The sequence below is a fragment of the Solea senegalensis genome, linkage group LG2 (genome assembly GCF_019176455.1).
Source record: "Solea senegalensis isolate Sse05_10M linkage group LG2, IFAPA_SoseM_1, whole genome shotgun sequence".
NCBI classification, from domain to species: Eukaryota; Metazoa; Chordata; class Actinopteri; order Pleuronectiformes; family Soleidae; genus Solea; species Solea senegalensis.
Window position 1 is genome coordinate 35,670,186 of NC_058022.1, and position 14,744 is coordinate 35,684,929.

A 14,744-nucleotide genomic window follows, 5' to 3' on the forward strand; every position below is an offset into this window, starting at 1 on the left:
CCTAATCTATCGACTTTTGATTGAATTTGTCGCCTTAATTGAAAAATACTGCGATTTAATGTCGACGTCGCTCTCGCACATCAGCTCTCCTTTAATGACGCCGCGTCCCACTGACCCTGAGGAGGGGGAGGAGGGTAACCAGGCGTGACCTTGACTCAGGCGAGGGAGGGAGGAGGATTCACCCGAGGTCAGAGGTCACACGTGTCCTGTTTGTATTAATCAAAGAGGACGTGGTAACAGGAGTCATCTGCCAGTAAATGTTGTGATTTAAATAAAGAAAAAAACTGCAGCGTCATCATCAACATGAGCTGAGGAGTCGCCATGACAACGACGTCAAACAGCTGATTTGATTATCATTGGACCTGATGTGATTCCTGTTGAATCAGCGTTTCTGTTCTAATTAAACATAATAATGATTATTGAAACTAAAGAAACTGTTTATTTCACTACAACACAAGAAAAACACTTTAGATAATCTATGTTAATCTACGTTAATCTAACACAAACAAACAGATATTTACAGATAGTCTTTAAAGCTCGTACTTTTTTATATAAAACATTGTAGTACTTCTGTATCTATAATTGGTATATTTTAAGTGGTACTGCTTTAAAGTGAGTACTCTTTTCAACTCTGTTAAAAGTGAGTACTTTTGTGCCTACAGTTGTAGTTTTTTTTAAAGTTGGTACTTTTTGTTTTTATGATTTGCACTTTTTTTCAAGATAGTTCTTTAATTGTCCAGATGACACTTTTATTTAGTCAAATGTCCGACATGAGTCACAAATGTCATAGCAAAGTGTCCCACGAACAATGGTAATGATTTATTTATCATTTTTAAAAACCAAAGTCCTGTACAGCTACAGTATAAAAGCAGTACTTTATCGTTTGGATGATTAACGTTACTTTTTTTATATAAAGCTTTATTTACACTGAACATAAACAGGTCACATGACTCACTGTCACTCATTCAACATTTTTGTCTCTTCCTACATTTGATTTTGAAGTGTTTTATGTTTGTGTTCAATCATCATCATCAATACATCACTTATTATCACTGATCAATGACTGATTGATTTTTCATGGTGAAAATCCTCTCTCTCTCTCTCCCTCCCTCTCACACACACACACACACACACACACACACACACAGATAAACGGTGTAATTGGATTCATCTCGGGATCAACTGACACGTCACTTCCGTCCGACCAATGAGAGGGCAGAGTGGGGTGAAGGGGGCGGAGCTCTGGAGCAGAAGACAGCGCAATTAAACGGAGAGGAGCGCGATTTAAAACCACAAGAGCTGCGGACGCGCTGAGCACGAGACACACACACGGGAGACACACACACACACACACACACACACACACACACTCTCTCCCTCTCTCTCTCTCTCTCCCCCCCTTTCTTTCTGTGTATGCGTATGTGAGCAGGACAGACACATACACACACACACGCACACAGCAGTAGTTGTGTGTTGTTGATGTTTCGGGTGGAAGTTAAAGCGCGCGTGGAGCAGTGCTGCGTTCACGGTCACCAACATCTGTGGAAAAACTAACTGCTGCTTCTTCTGACACTTTTGGTTTTCCTCTGCTGCTCTACTGGAATGACTCTGTGTAATCGGATTATCTCTGCTCGGAACTCCTGACACTACAGTGGAGAGTGTGCAGCTGCAGCAGCTTCGGTCTCCTCGGGTCTTCTTGTCCCGGGTTCCTCGGCTCTTGTCCCGGGTTCCGCTCCTATGAGCGCAGCCTTCAGCTCGTCCTTCATGGTGATGCAGCGGCCGCTCGGAAGCTCCACCGCCTTCAGCATCGACTCTCTGATCGGCGGGCCGCCGCAGCAATGCAGCCCGGGACACTTCGTGTACACCGGTTACCCCATGTTCATGCCGTACCGCTCCGTGGTGCTGCAGCCTCCTCCACCTCCTCCACCTGCTGCTGCCGCCGCTCCTCACTCCGCTGCTCCTCACGCTGCTGCGGGGCTGCAGCAACCGCTGTCCGCTCACCCGCACCTGCAGAGCGGCTTCTGCTCCAGCCTGGCGCACGGACTGACGCACGGACTGACGCAGAGCATGGCGCTGATGGCGGCGCTTCCCGCGGGTTTCTCCGCGTCCCCGCAGCAGCAGAACCAGAACCTGGACTCCGCCAGGAAGTTTGTGTTTGAAAAGGCGCAGGAGCTGCGGCTGGAGGCGGAGGACAAGAGTTTCCTGGCGGGGAAAGAGTCCACGCTGCAGGCTTTCCACGACACGGACACGACGGTGCTCACGTCCACAGGTAAGAAGAAGCACTGCTGATCCACAACGAGCCCGAGGGAAAACACCCCGAGTCCGGGTTTAGTCAGAGCACAAAGGACGGAACCACCGGAGGAAAATAAACTAAAACATGTTTAAAACAAAAAATCAAATAACATTTAGAGTTTAAAAAAATATTTCAAATACTTTAACGTTTCCACTGGATTTATCCATTAAATCCGTTTTTTATGACATAAACGCAGCGCGAGGCCTTCACTGACTTTAAGACAAAAATCATTTGTTTCAGAATAAAAAGTTAAAATAAACTTAACGTTTTTTCATCAAACAAAAAAGTGAAAATTATTGTTTATTAATGTGAATAAAGCATTTGTTGATCCTAAATGTTGAATCATTACAGATTAAACTTCACAGATAAATAATCCGTGTTTATATTTTTATCAAATTCGTTTATTTTTCGGATTAATTTGTTCAAACGTCTTTAATTCAAGGTTAAACTTTAATCCTTGTTCATCAAATTCAAATGTTACAAATTTAATATTTGACGTTTTCATTGATTTCTATTGATCAGTGTTAATGTCAGTTTGATGTGAGGATAATAAACAATCAGCTCCAGGTTTATTCATTATTAATAGTTATTATTATTATTATCATTATTATTATCATTATTATTATGGGAGTGAACACGTGTCTCTTTGACGTCTGCCGACTTAAATTCAGTCAAAACTAGTGCGAGAAAAAAAGAGGCCGCTGTGCGTAATTACGCGTGAAAACAAATCCCCGCAAAACTCGTGACCCAACACTGATCTGATGATGGACACACACACGCACGCGCACGCACAGTTTCAACGAACACACCCCGTCAAAATAAAAGCATTCCTTTTAAAAAAAACTGTTTTCTGATTAGATTTGAGTAAAAATGTTCCTTTTTTTGTGCTGATTTTTTGTATTTTCTGACTTTAATGTTGTTGTTGACAGGGAGAGGCCTGAGTAAAGACGACAGCAGGGACGAGGACAGCGCCCGCAGAGAGGACTCTTTCATGGACAGTGACTGCGACTACAGCTCTGACGACAACATCAAGGAGGACCAGGGAGACGGAGGAGGAGCAGGAGGTCCGGAGGAGGCCCAGCACCTGCACGGAGGCTCCGTCTCCGGAGGCGCGGGGAGCGGCGGCGGCAGCGGCGGGAAGAACCGGCGGCGGCGGACGGCGTTCACGAGCGAGCAGCTGCTGGAGCTGGAGAAAGAGTTCCACTGTAAAAAGTACCTGTCGCTCACGGAGCGCTCACAGATCGCGCATGCGCTCAAACTCAGCGAGGTCCAGGTGAAGATCTGGTTCCAGAACCGACGCGCCAAATGGAAGCGGGTTAAAGCCGGAAACGTCAACAACAAGTCCGGGGAACCGTCCCGGAACCCAAAGATCGTGGTTCCGATCCCGGTGCACGTGAGCCGCTTCGCCATCAGGAGTCAGCACCAGCAGATGGAGCAGAACAGACCGTAGAAGAAGACTGGCTCACGTGCTTAAATGTCAACGGTTCGATACCCGAGAAATCTGGACACATGAAGTTTATAATCCTGGATTAAATTTTAAAACAATCTAATTCATTTAAACTTTTACCCTGTACAAAAATCGAAACCAAACTCCATTACATTTCTCACTTAATTTAAGGATTCCTCAGAATTCAAATCCGCGTCGCTTCAATAAGAACAAAGTAAAACGTTGATGAAAATCCAAAGACAAAAATCATCACAGTGCAGTTTCAGACACGGCCGTTTCCTCGCGCACACGCTTACAAATATGTTGACGTCATCTCTGAGACTGACAGTGTAATTACACACTCGAGGTCGTGACGTGACAAAATTCATCTTTTTCCCCAAAGGAGTTTGGTTTCAATTAGAGGCGGGTTTTTTGACAGGTCACATTATCGAGACTTTAATTACATTTGGGACTGTGACAGTGTAATTAAGACTCAAATGCTTCAGCCACGTCGCAGAATGACACTTTTTATGAACGGAGTTTGGTGTGAATCCAGATTATGAGCTGAGATTAAAGGATGTGGTTTATTTAAAAAAAAAAACATTGACAGGAAACAGGACCCGAAAAACATCCGCAACAGATGGAAAAAAATGCGTAAAGACGCAAAGATGAAGAGACACATGAAGCAGCTCCTCCCACTCATGTAAATACACGCGGGACCAAACTGAGGACGTGACGTGATATTGATTTGTCAAGATAAAAAAGAAAAAAAAACTCTTCTTCTGATAATGATTATTATTATTATTATTATTATTATTAATATTGTTGTTATTTTTTATTTTGTCTGGACTACAGTGACTGAGCTGCTAATTTATTTCTATATGAACATGTGAAACAGCGACATGTGGATTAAAACATGGGCAGATGTGAACGAATATAAACTGACTCTACTTTCATTTATACAAACACACATTACTGTCATATTTATACAAAACCGTTTATCTAAAATGTCGTTTTCAAGGCCTGTTTTTAAGGGCCATATATCTAATCCTACACTTCTTTCTTTATACTTGTTAAATCAAATATTTATTTTGTTTATACATTAAATATTTGAGTGATACGTCATTAATATGATGTTCAGATATTTTATAAACCAAAAAACCCAGAGTAAATTATTCCACAATACACGTATAAGTTCTAATCTCAATTATTTTTTACATGTTCTCACATATTTTATCTTAACTTTGATTTGCATGTTGATGTTTTTGGTTAAAACCTAAAATACCTACTAAAAACCAGCATTCAATAATTTTATTACAATTACCTGATCACCAGAGTACATGTTTTAAAAGTTTTAGCTCAAATAAAACGAGAAAATAAATAAATAAATTAAACCGGTTTGATCCAGTTCAGGTACAAACAAGTGTAAACAGAAAAGAGTAAAATTATTACCTGCAGCGGCTCCGGCCCGTGACGTCACACGATCGCCAACAGCTGTATGTGTGCGTGTAAAGTGCGTTGAACCTGCGCGCGCACACAAACAAACAGAAAACTGGAGAAAAAACATTACAAAATTGAAAGAACATGAATATTAAAAGACACACGTACCTCACACATAAGTTTAAATCAACCGGGCGTTAAAAATAAACGAGTTAAAGTCGGGTTTTTCGTTCGTTTTCAACCGTAAAACTCGCCACGACTCAGCGTTTACGCCTAAAACGTCAACGTCAACGTTCAGCTAAATGTTAAAACTCATTCACTCACTCGCGATACACATGTTTAACGACATTTCCCCCCTTAAAAACCGTCATTTAAACGTTCCAAGACAAATAGCAGTTTCCCCTCTGCTCCATTGGACTGAACTGACGCAGCTGCACTTGATGACGGCTTACGTGAATCGCGGAGGTTACGTAACTTAACATTTTAAATCTCCTCCTTGACGAGTAAATCGGGTTTAGCTCTTTTAAAACATATTTACCGACTGAAACTAATAAATCACGACGCCCAGTGCATCATGGGATATGAATTTACCGTCTTTATCATATATTATCCTTCACTGCTTTAGTTTTAGACTGAATAGAATGTTTTTGAGGTTGTAAAAAAAGACACTTAGCTATGGAAGCTAATACAGTATGACGCCCAGGTGCATCATGGGAAATCCTTCACCGGTTCAGTTTTAGATTGAATTGAATCAATGAAATTTGTTTTAAGAGCCAACTGCTTCATGGGAAATGCAGTTTTCAAGTGTAATGACTGTTTCAAAGATGCAGTTTTGCATTTCTTTCTTTCTTTTTTTTCCTGGAAAATGACGTTTATATGTACAGTAGACACGGGTCTTGATCCACGTAGGCGGCCATCTTGTGCCTGAGCTGCTTCACTCACATTCTCTTTCTCTATTTAGCGAATGTGAATCACAGCGAGCCGTCAAGGTCAGCTGAAAAATGAGACCCGAGGGAATCAACCGAGGCCGACCACGCTGACACAGTCTCCGCCTCCGCTTCAGCTTCACATAAACTCCTGCTGATTAATCCTGATGTAACCATGACGACTGAGGAAGCCAAAAACATCTTCTGTGTGTTGGTTTCTAATGTGCTGAAATATCTGAAATCATTAATTAATTAATCAATAAATACATGGCCAAGAAATTGCAGAAGTGTCAGTGATAACCGGCTGTAAGTGAATTTATGGACTGAATTACGATAAATGTTGAATGTTTAAAGTTAAAACATAGGATAAAGTGGCCAAGTTACTATTGTTTGATACTTACCTGAGTAAAACAATGACAAATTATACATTTTCATTTTATTCATATTGTATGAAGAAAAGAAGAAATAACAAAATGATATGAAAGTCTAGCAATGTCTTAATTCTTAATAATTTAATGATTAAATCTAAATCTAAATAATAAAATCACCTGTCGAAGTCAGAGAAAACCCCCACAGAGACTGCGTTTGTTCTGTATATTAAGAAGCATTATTCTCGTCTTTATTGAAAAGAGACACATTACAGTAGAAGACTCTGTATTAGGTCAAATTTTGAACAACGTTACTGTACAGCCGACAAAACTCAATAATAACAATAATAATAATAATTAGAATTAGAATAACAATAAGAACATTAATGTTGTCTGGATGATAAATCATAGACTAATAAATCATGTACGGACTCAAACGCTCGCAGAAAAAGTACAAAACAAAAAATCCCCCTCATGTAGGTTTGAGTGGGCGGAGTCTTCCACACTGACTGTGTTTATAAATAACGGGCGTCCACGGTGGGTAGGGCTTAAAGTACATGAGGTAACAAAACCAGACGAACCAAAAGTCGACCATATGGAGTCGCATTTTTCTTTTTCTTCTTCGTTGTATTGTTTAAAGTATATATACACAGGCGATGCACGCCACGCCACGCTCGTTAGCGCTGAGACAGTTTCCCCCCGAAGCGGACGGGATTTATTTATTTATTTACACGCAGGCAGCTTCAGTCGTTCGTATCTAAAAAATGCTCGGAAATACGTGAGCGGACAGCGCTAGAAAAATGTATTGCGACATGCTATCGTCCGTGAGTAATTAGCTGCAACCGGAGCTTCACAGGTTGTTGTTTATTTATTTATTTATTTAATGCTTTGCAAGTTTTCACGTTTGGACTTATTATTGTTAGTAATATTATTGTTATAATACGGGAAAAAACCAAAAGTGTTGAAGAAAATACTTACTTTAGCTCTGATTAGCTTTAACAAACTGACTTTGGAATTGTGAGAGGTTTCGTGAACTTATAGAAAAATAAAATAATAATAAAAAAAGTGAATCTATAGATTAGAAGTATTTACGTAAGTTTATAGGTCGCTTAAGCTAAACAGGCGCTAGCTAGAGTTGGAGCTTTCTAGTGTCACATCGTTTTTTTTTTCACGTTTGGTTTTGAGTTCACCAAAATTGGTGAAAAGTAGTGATGGAACCATGCTATACTAAAGTGCTCAATGCTAGCCACAGGTGACTCAGCAGTTTCCGTACTATTTGACGTGAGAATCCAAGCTAGCTTCTAAAGTGTAGCTGAATAAGTTAGGGAAATGGCCCGATAATGTGTGAAGCAATAAATGTGTTAAAAAAGTGTAGTTTTTGTTAATGTGTGTTAGTGGAGTGAAGCTAACAGATGCTAGTTGCAGCAGATACCTTTTCATAACAGGAGAAGCTAAAACTTGTTTTGTTTTATTTGTGATTAGAGGAAATGGCTTCTGCTCAGTTCACAATCAAAAATAAAAAAAAAAATTCAAATTCAACAAAATTCTGAAAATGTGTGGCTTGAAAATTTTAAAAATGATTAATAATTCCCAAAATATTTTGTAATTCTCTAAAAAATTTGGAAATTCCTAGATTGTGTCATTCAATTAAAATAAAATGGAAGATTCTTTTTTATTTTAATTTAATTTTAAATTTGTTTTAAAATTTAAAAATAAATAAAAAAAATTCTGTTGGAAAAAAAGTTAAATTATCTGGCTGAGCTCATTTCCATGAGACCATTGCAAAGAAAAATTTGTCACAAATTTGAGAATCTGAACTGAGCGTCATGTGGAAAGTGGAGCGGAGAGAGTCGCACTTAACACAGACTTAATCCGTGATTTAGTGCATTTCTGTCATAAAATAAAGGGACGTCTTTGTCCCCGCTTTTCTGTCCACTTTGGGGACAGGTGCAGGACACGTTGGACACAAAAAAACCCCAGAACAAATACACAGGTTCCACTCCTTGATTTAGCGTTTATGGGAAAGCTAACGCCCTCTTTGATATGACGAGGGGGCGTGGCACGTGCAGGACAAAAGTTCGCAAACTAAAAGGCGGACATATGAATTCAAAAAAGGCATAAAAGGAAGATGATTTTAACGGTTTCCTTCACCTGTTTCTTGTGTGTTTGACGGAGGCAGAGTGTGTTTGTGGTTTCATGGAAATATTGCAGCGATGTCCGTGTGAGACGTTACGACTTTGACGCTTTTGTAAATACTAAATATTGCTTGGATACAGTGTCGGGTTATCGTTGGAGAACTAAACATCAATGTTAAGGAGCGACAGTCCTGAATCAGAGAGAGTTCATTCAAAGTATTTTACCTTTTAAAAACTAGCCTCGCTCGCTCTACACTGATGTCATTTTTTACAATTTTTGTCTAAACACCTGAAACTAACTCGCAACATTCACAAATCATTCCCTGGTGAGACCTTTGAAACCGGTGGTTTCCCAACATTTCTTTGTGGCACATCTATTCTGAAAAGATGGGATCAGTGCGAGTCCAAAGGGATTGTGTATATTTAGTGTTTTCTCTGTTTACGTTAGTTTTTCTTCTTGACGAATATTCAGTGTTACTTAGACTCAATTTAGGTACAAACCACTTTAAATCAATCTGGTTTAAATGTGAACCTGTTGTGAATGTGGACATGATATCACGTCAAACTGGTTTTAAGTCTGCTTGAGTTTTAATCTCTGTACAATCGCGTTAAACCAGATTTACTGCGAAACCCCTTTTTTCACGTTAGAAACCACCGGTTCAGATGTTTCCTGGTCTGAGTCCAAACACGCAACATTCAGTCAGTGGAGATCCTTTTTTTTTTTCCCCCACATGGTCAGTACGTCATGTGACCTCTAATTTACATAATGTCACAGTCGAACAAAGAGGAAGTAATAGAGAAAGATATTATTTACAGGAGAAAGGAACGTTTCCAGACAAGAAAAGAAGGAGACGAAGGAGAAGAAGGAGAAGGAGGAGCGCTTCTTAGTGATTCGCTGAGATCGGACGAGCCTCGCTGTGATGTCAAAGGTTACGACGAATAATTATTTACACATAGATACGTTTCTCTACAACTGCTCACGCAGCTCGTCTTTATCGCAGATTAAAAACACCTGAACAAGAAGACGCGGATTCCGTTTTCCCTTTTTTCTCCGTTTGTTTGCAGCAGCTTCTTTTCCATTTTTAAATTCTCGTAACAATAAAAACTTAGGGACGATGTTTGACCAAATCACACGATGTTCATACGCTCAGTTCACATTTCTCTGGGACCAATTCTACTTTGCAAAGGTAGAACGGAAATGAGCTCAGTTTTTGTCAATTATATATATATAAAAAAAAATCTTTTTATCAAAAAAGATTTTTTTTTTCAAAAATGTTCCGGGGAAAAGAATACCAAAAAAAAATATTATTATTTAAAAAAAAAAAATCTTTTTCAAAAAGAGTTTTTTGTTTTTGATTAAATAACAAAATCTATGCATTACCGAATTTCTAAAAGATAAGGGATTTTGGGGGGGAGAATTTCCTTTTTTTTTTGCCACAAATTTTTTGTAATTTTGTTGAATTTTTCTTTTTAATGACTAAAATGTTTGTATTCTGATATTTGTGAACTGAGTGAATAAACAAAGTCAGAGCAAACTCTTGGTGTGAGGACGCGCAGGGACAAGATGGCGGCTGTTTATGACTGACAGTGTCCGGTCCCTGAGCCTGACGAAAACGTCTGTACAAACTTTTTACACCAAAAAAGAAAATCCCTTTCCCGTGTTTGAACATTTTAAACCATTGGTCCAGCAATGAACATGGAGACATAACAATAATTATAATAATAATAATAATAATAATATACACAGCGGAGGAAACTGTTTTAAATTAAAATGACATGCGATCGATCACTTCTTCTAAGAACGTTTGTTTTTTTTTCCTCTTAAAAATTTTACATCGAGAATTTTTTTCACATTAAAAATTAAAAACACGTAGCGTCAGAGAGAGAGAGAGAGAGAGAGAGTGTTTAAATGATTGATGATGTGATTTTCTCGCCTCACACACAGACGATGACGATATGTTGTGGCCGTGGATTCTGATTGGCTGTCGGGGTTGTGAGCGCGTGAGTGGGAGGAACTGGCCGTGTAGTGTTAAAGTTTGTGAGGTATGAGCTTCAGACTGCGCCCTCATTGGCCGTCAATAAAAATCATGTGATTATTTTCCCAGATGCTTGTGGACAACATTTCCCAGCATGCTCTCTATTATCTCCCAAAGCGGACACAAGGAGGCAGCGTCGTCACTGAGCTGCGATCAGTTTTTAATCAGTCTGAACGGTTACCAGGTGAGGTGGGCGGGGCCTAAGTGTCATGACAGGTAGTGGTTCCCCGGCTTGAACGATGAAAGTTGTGTTTTTTTTCCTCCTCTCGTGGTCATATGAGCGCCGTGCTGCCGCTGCTGCTGCAGCTGTTGTTGCGGTTGATGTTGCGGCGCGACAGGTTGGGCGTGGCCATGAGCGGGAAGCGCTCGTCGGGGCAGCCGTACTGCGCCAGCGTGTCCACGCACTCCTGACTGTTCGCCTGCCGGGCGTACGCCATCGCGCTGTTGCCGTGGGCGTCCCTCGCCATCAGGTCCACGCCGTACTGGGGGGAGAGGGACAGAGAAAGAGAGAGAGAGAGAATAAAAATTAAAACATTTTGATAAAGAAATTATATTTTTTGGATAAAAAAAGAATTCTTGATTATTAGCTTGGCCATTTTTTGCCAATAATAATAATAAAAAAAGTTTGATAAAAAATGATAAACATTTTTGATTTAAATCCTTGATTATTAGCTCCGTCCCATAATAAACTGTTTTTTGTTATTTTGGGGAAATGAATTTGTTCAGTTATAAAAACATTTATTGGTCTTTTTAAAAAAGTTTTTTTGTCCCGATACAAATGTAAATTTCATCGTGTTTAATTTTTTATTAGATTTCATAACAACTTCCTTGTGCAGATGTTTTCACAATAAAAGCCTTGAGATCATTGTAAACCAAATGAGCTGCCAATAAAAGAAAAAATGTGAGTTGTTATAAATGGTAAAAAACGACACTAAGACTGCATACACTAATTGATTCACCTGTAGAGTATTGTTGAATCTGTAAAATGTCAAAACAATGATGTTGTCAAATGGTCAAAAATGTCAATCTTGTTTTGTCCACAAACCAAAATGATTCACTTTTAATGATTTATTTGTTATTATGGAGCAAATAAAGCAGAAAATCTTCACATTTAAGAAGCTGAAAAATCAGAAAATGTGTTCAAAAAACACTCAAAATAGTTGTTGTATTTTCTCGTCCCTGAATGACCCTGTAATCATAATTCTCACCCAGATGAGGAGCTGCGTGATGACCACGTTGCCTTTGCGACTGGCCAGGTGCAGCGCGCTGCGTCCGTCCCCCTCGCCGCACGTCTCGTTGACCTGCTGCCGGGATCCGTGCGCGAGCAGCAGGACGACGGCGCGCAGGTCCTCCTCGGCCGCCGCCCTCAGCAGCTGCTGACCCAGAGACAGGTCCACGCAGGGCAGCGACGCCAGGAACAGACGCTGCTCGTACTTCGCCCGGATCCAGCGCTCGCGCTCCTCCCTGAAGAGAAACAACAGGAAACAGAAGGCGGCCATTTTGTTAAGTTGGACAGGAAGTGTGTTGTTTCAAAACAAAACTTAATCAACCTCTGATCATTGATCAGGACTTTGTTCGATGTTGACTCAAGAAAACATCTGACTGGTGTGTGTCAGCCGCTCCCTCACTTGTTTCTTTGCGTTCCTTCGCTTGTTCTTTGTGTTCCCTCACTTGTTCTTTGCGCTCCCTCACTTGTTTCTTTGCGTTCCTTCGCTTGTTCTTTGTGTTCCTTGGCTTGTTCTTCCCTCACTTGTTTCTTTGCGTTCCCTTGCTTGTTCTTTCGTTCCCTCACTTGTTTCTTTGCGTTCCTTAAGCTTTTGTTCTTTGTTCCCTCACTTGTTCTTTGCGTTCCCTCACTTGTTCTTTGCGTTCCCTCACTTGTTTCTTTGCTTATGTTTGTGACCATGGGCGGGGCTTAGGAAGCTGCCTGCTGATTGGCTACTGGACAAGAAGTAGTCATGGGCTTGGAGTTGCTGTCTGTCTGGAACTCTGAAATATCTAATGTTACGTAAACTTTAGAGACTTACAATTATAAAACTTGTTTTTAATAACACATGTGGAAAATTCATGGCCTTGACACACACCCACACAGGGAGTGTCCCAAAGAACACAGGTCACTCTATGTCAAAGTGGGAGTGGTTATGCCTGCTGAGCTCACATTTCCTGGTTCTCTCCCCCTCACACCTGCAGTTTGACAATGGGAGGAGGAGGAGCCAACAGGTGGGGAAGAGCCAGAGCTGACAGGCTTCACCCACTGCTCTGCTGCCTCACATTTTGTTAAGATCAGAGCTCAAACTGGTTCCAGTTGTGAGGAAGAGAAAGTAAAAGTCAGACAGTCGTGGTGACAGAGCGGTGAAATGGCAGGAGTTCAGCTGCACAGAGAAACCTTGTCTTGTTCCATCTGTTTGGATCTTCTGAAGGATCCGGTGGCTCTTACCTGTGGACACAGATTCTGTATGAACTGTATTAAAGACCAGTGGGACAGAGAGGATGAGAGGAGGATCTACGGCTGCCCTCAGTGTAGGAAGATCTTTATGCCGAGGCCTAACCTGTTAAAAAATGTCTTGTTAGCAGATTTAGTGGAGAAGCTGAAGAAGACTGGACTCCACGCTGCTCCTGCTGATCACTGCTATGCTGGAGCTGAAGATGTGGCCTGTGATGTCTGCACTGGCAGGAAACTGAAAGCTCTCAAGTCCTGTTTGGATTGTTTGGCCTCTTACTGTGAGGAACATCTCCAGCCTCATCATCAAGCACCTCCATTAAAGAAGCACAAGCTGGTGGAGCCGTCCAAGAACCTCCAGGAGAACATCTGCCCTCTTCACTATAAGTTGATGGACTTGTTCTGCCGCACTGATCAGCAGTGCATCTGTTATCTCTGCTCTGTGGACGAACATAAAGACCACGACATGGTCTCAGCTGCAGCAGAGAGGAAGCAGAAGCAGACAGAGCTGGATCTGAGTCAAGAAGAAGTCCAGCAGAGAGTCCAGGACATAGACAGAGACGTGAAGGTGCTTCAACAGGAGGAGAAGGCTCTCACACTCTCTGCTGATAAAGCTGTGAAGGACACAGACGAGAGCTTCACTGAGATGATGCGTCTCCTGCAGAGAAGAAGCTCTGACGTGAAGCAGCAGATCAGATCCAAGCAGGAAACCGAGGTGAGACGAGTCAAAGTTCTTCAGGTGAAACTTCAGCAGGAGCTCACTAAGCTGAAGAAGAGAGAAGCTGAACTGAAGCAGCTCTCACTCACACAAGACCACAACCAGTTTCTCCTCAACTACCGCTCACTGTTAGCACTCAGTCCATCGACACACTCGTACACCGTCCACGTCCGTCCTCTGAGACACTTTGAGGATGTGACACTGCCTGTGGCAAACTTCAGAGGTCTACTGCATGACGTCCTGACCGAGACGTGGACAAACGTCTCACTGGCTGTGGCTCGAGTAGATGTTTTACTGACAGAACCAGAACCAGAACCAGAGACCAGAGCTGAATTCCTCAGATATTCACAGGAAATCAAACTGGATCCAAACACAGCAAACAAATTTCTGTTATTATCTGAGGGAAACAGAAAAGTGACAGTAACGTGGGTAAATCAGTCTTATCCTCATCACACAGACAGATTCACTGATTTGGGTCAAGTGATGAGTGAAGAGAGTCTGACTGGACGTTGTTACTGGGAGGTGGAGTGGAGCGGAGGAGGAGGAGTTTGTGTAGCAGTGACGTACAAGAACATCAGCAGATCAGGTTTAGATGAATGTAGATTTGGATTCAATGTCAAATCTTGGACTTTAGATTGTCACCACAACAGTTGTAGTTTCATTCACAACAGCATCAGAACTAAAGTCTCAGATGTTAAAGTCTCCAGAGTCGGAGTTTACCTGGACCACAGAGCAGGTCTTCTGTCCTTCTACAGAGTCTCTGACACCATGACTCTGGTCCACAGAGTCCAGACCATGTTCACTCAGCCTCTCTATGCTGGAGTTAGGTTTTATTCACCTGGAACCACAGCTGAGTTGTGTACTTGTAACTCAAATAGACTTGAGTTCTTTCAGGAGCAGTGAGTTAAACTCTGTGTTTAAATCTTTAACTTCTCTGCTCTCACTGCAACGACAACAATAAC

At 41.3% G+C, this 14,744-nt stretch overlaps 3 protein-coding genes across 7 annotated transcripts in view; 2 read left to right on the forward strand and 1 right to left on the reverse strand.

The window, feature by feature from the left end:
* The first annotated feature begins 1,357 nt into the window (after window positions 1-1,357).
* Window positions 1,358-4,660, forward strand: gbx2 (gastrulation brain homeobox 2). Its single transcript, XM_044051512.1, has 2 exons — window positions 1,358-2,269; window positions 3,223-4,660. The coding sequence occupies exons 1-2, from the start codon at window positions 1,738-1,740 to the stop codon at window positions 3,741-3,743; spliced, it is 1,053 nt and encodes a 350-aa protein (XP_043907447.1). The 5' UTR covers window positions 1,358-1,737; the 3' UTR covers window positions 3,744-4,660.
* A 5,781-nt stretch (window positions 4,661-10,441) lies between these two features.
* The window catches only part of agap1 (ArfGAP with GTPase domain, ankyrin repeat and PH domain 1), a 99,435-nt gene continuing 95,132 nt past the window's right edge, over window positions 10,442-14,744 (reverse strand). For all 5 annotated transcript variants that reach the window (XM_044012374.1, XM_044012366.1, XM_044012347.1 and 2 more), the window contains 2 exons: window positions 11,833-12,088; window positions 10,442-11,106 (listed from right to left, as the gene is read on the reverse strand). In XM_044012374.1, coding sequence (XP_043868309.1) covers window positions 10,897-11,106; window positions 11,833-12,088 — 466 coding nt within the window. In that variant the 3' untranslated portion in view covers window positions 10,442-10,896. The remainder of the gene's footprint in view (window positions 11,107-11,832; window positions 12,089-14,744) is intronic.
* On the forward strand, window positions 12,911-14,729 carry LOC122758309 (tripartite motif-containing protein 16-like). Its single transcript, XM_044012388.1, has one exon. The coding sequence runs from the start codon at window positions 12,982-12,984 to the stop codon at window positions 14,683-14,685; it is 1,704 nt and encodes a 567-aa protein (XP_043868323.1). The 5' UTR covers window positions 12,911-12,981; the 3' UTR covers window positions 14,686-14,729.

What these genes read in the sequence shown, in the direction of transcription:
- gbx2 (XM_044051512.1), top strand. Translation starts at nt 1,738, where the DNA reads ATGAGCGCAGCCTTCAGCTCGTCCTTCATGGTGATGCAGCGGCCGCTC. An exon ending in GACGGTGCTCACGTCCACAG is followed by an intron (nt 2,270 to 3,222) that starts GTAAGAAGAAGC and finishes TGTTGTTGACAG; the next exon opens with GGAGAGGCCTGAGTAAAGAC.
- LOC122758309 (XM_044012388.1), top strand. Translation starts at nt 12,982, where the DNA reads ATGGCAGGAGTTCAGCTGCACAGAGAAACCTTGTCTTGTTCCATCTGT.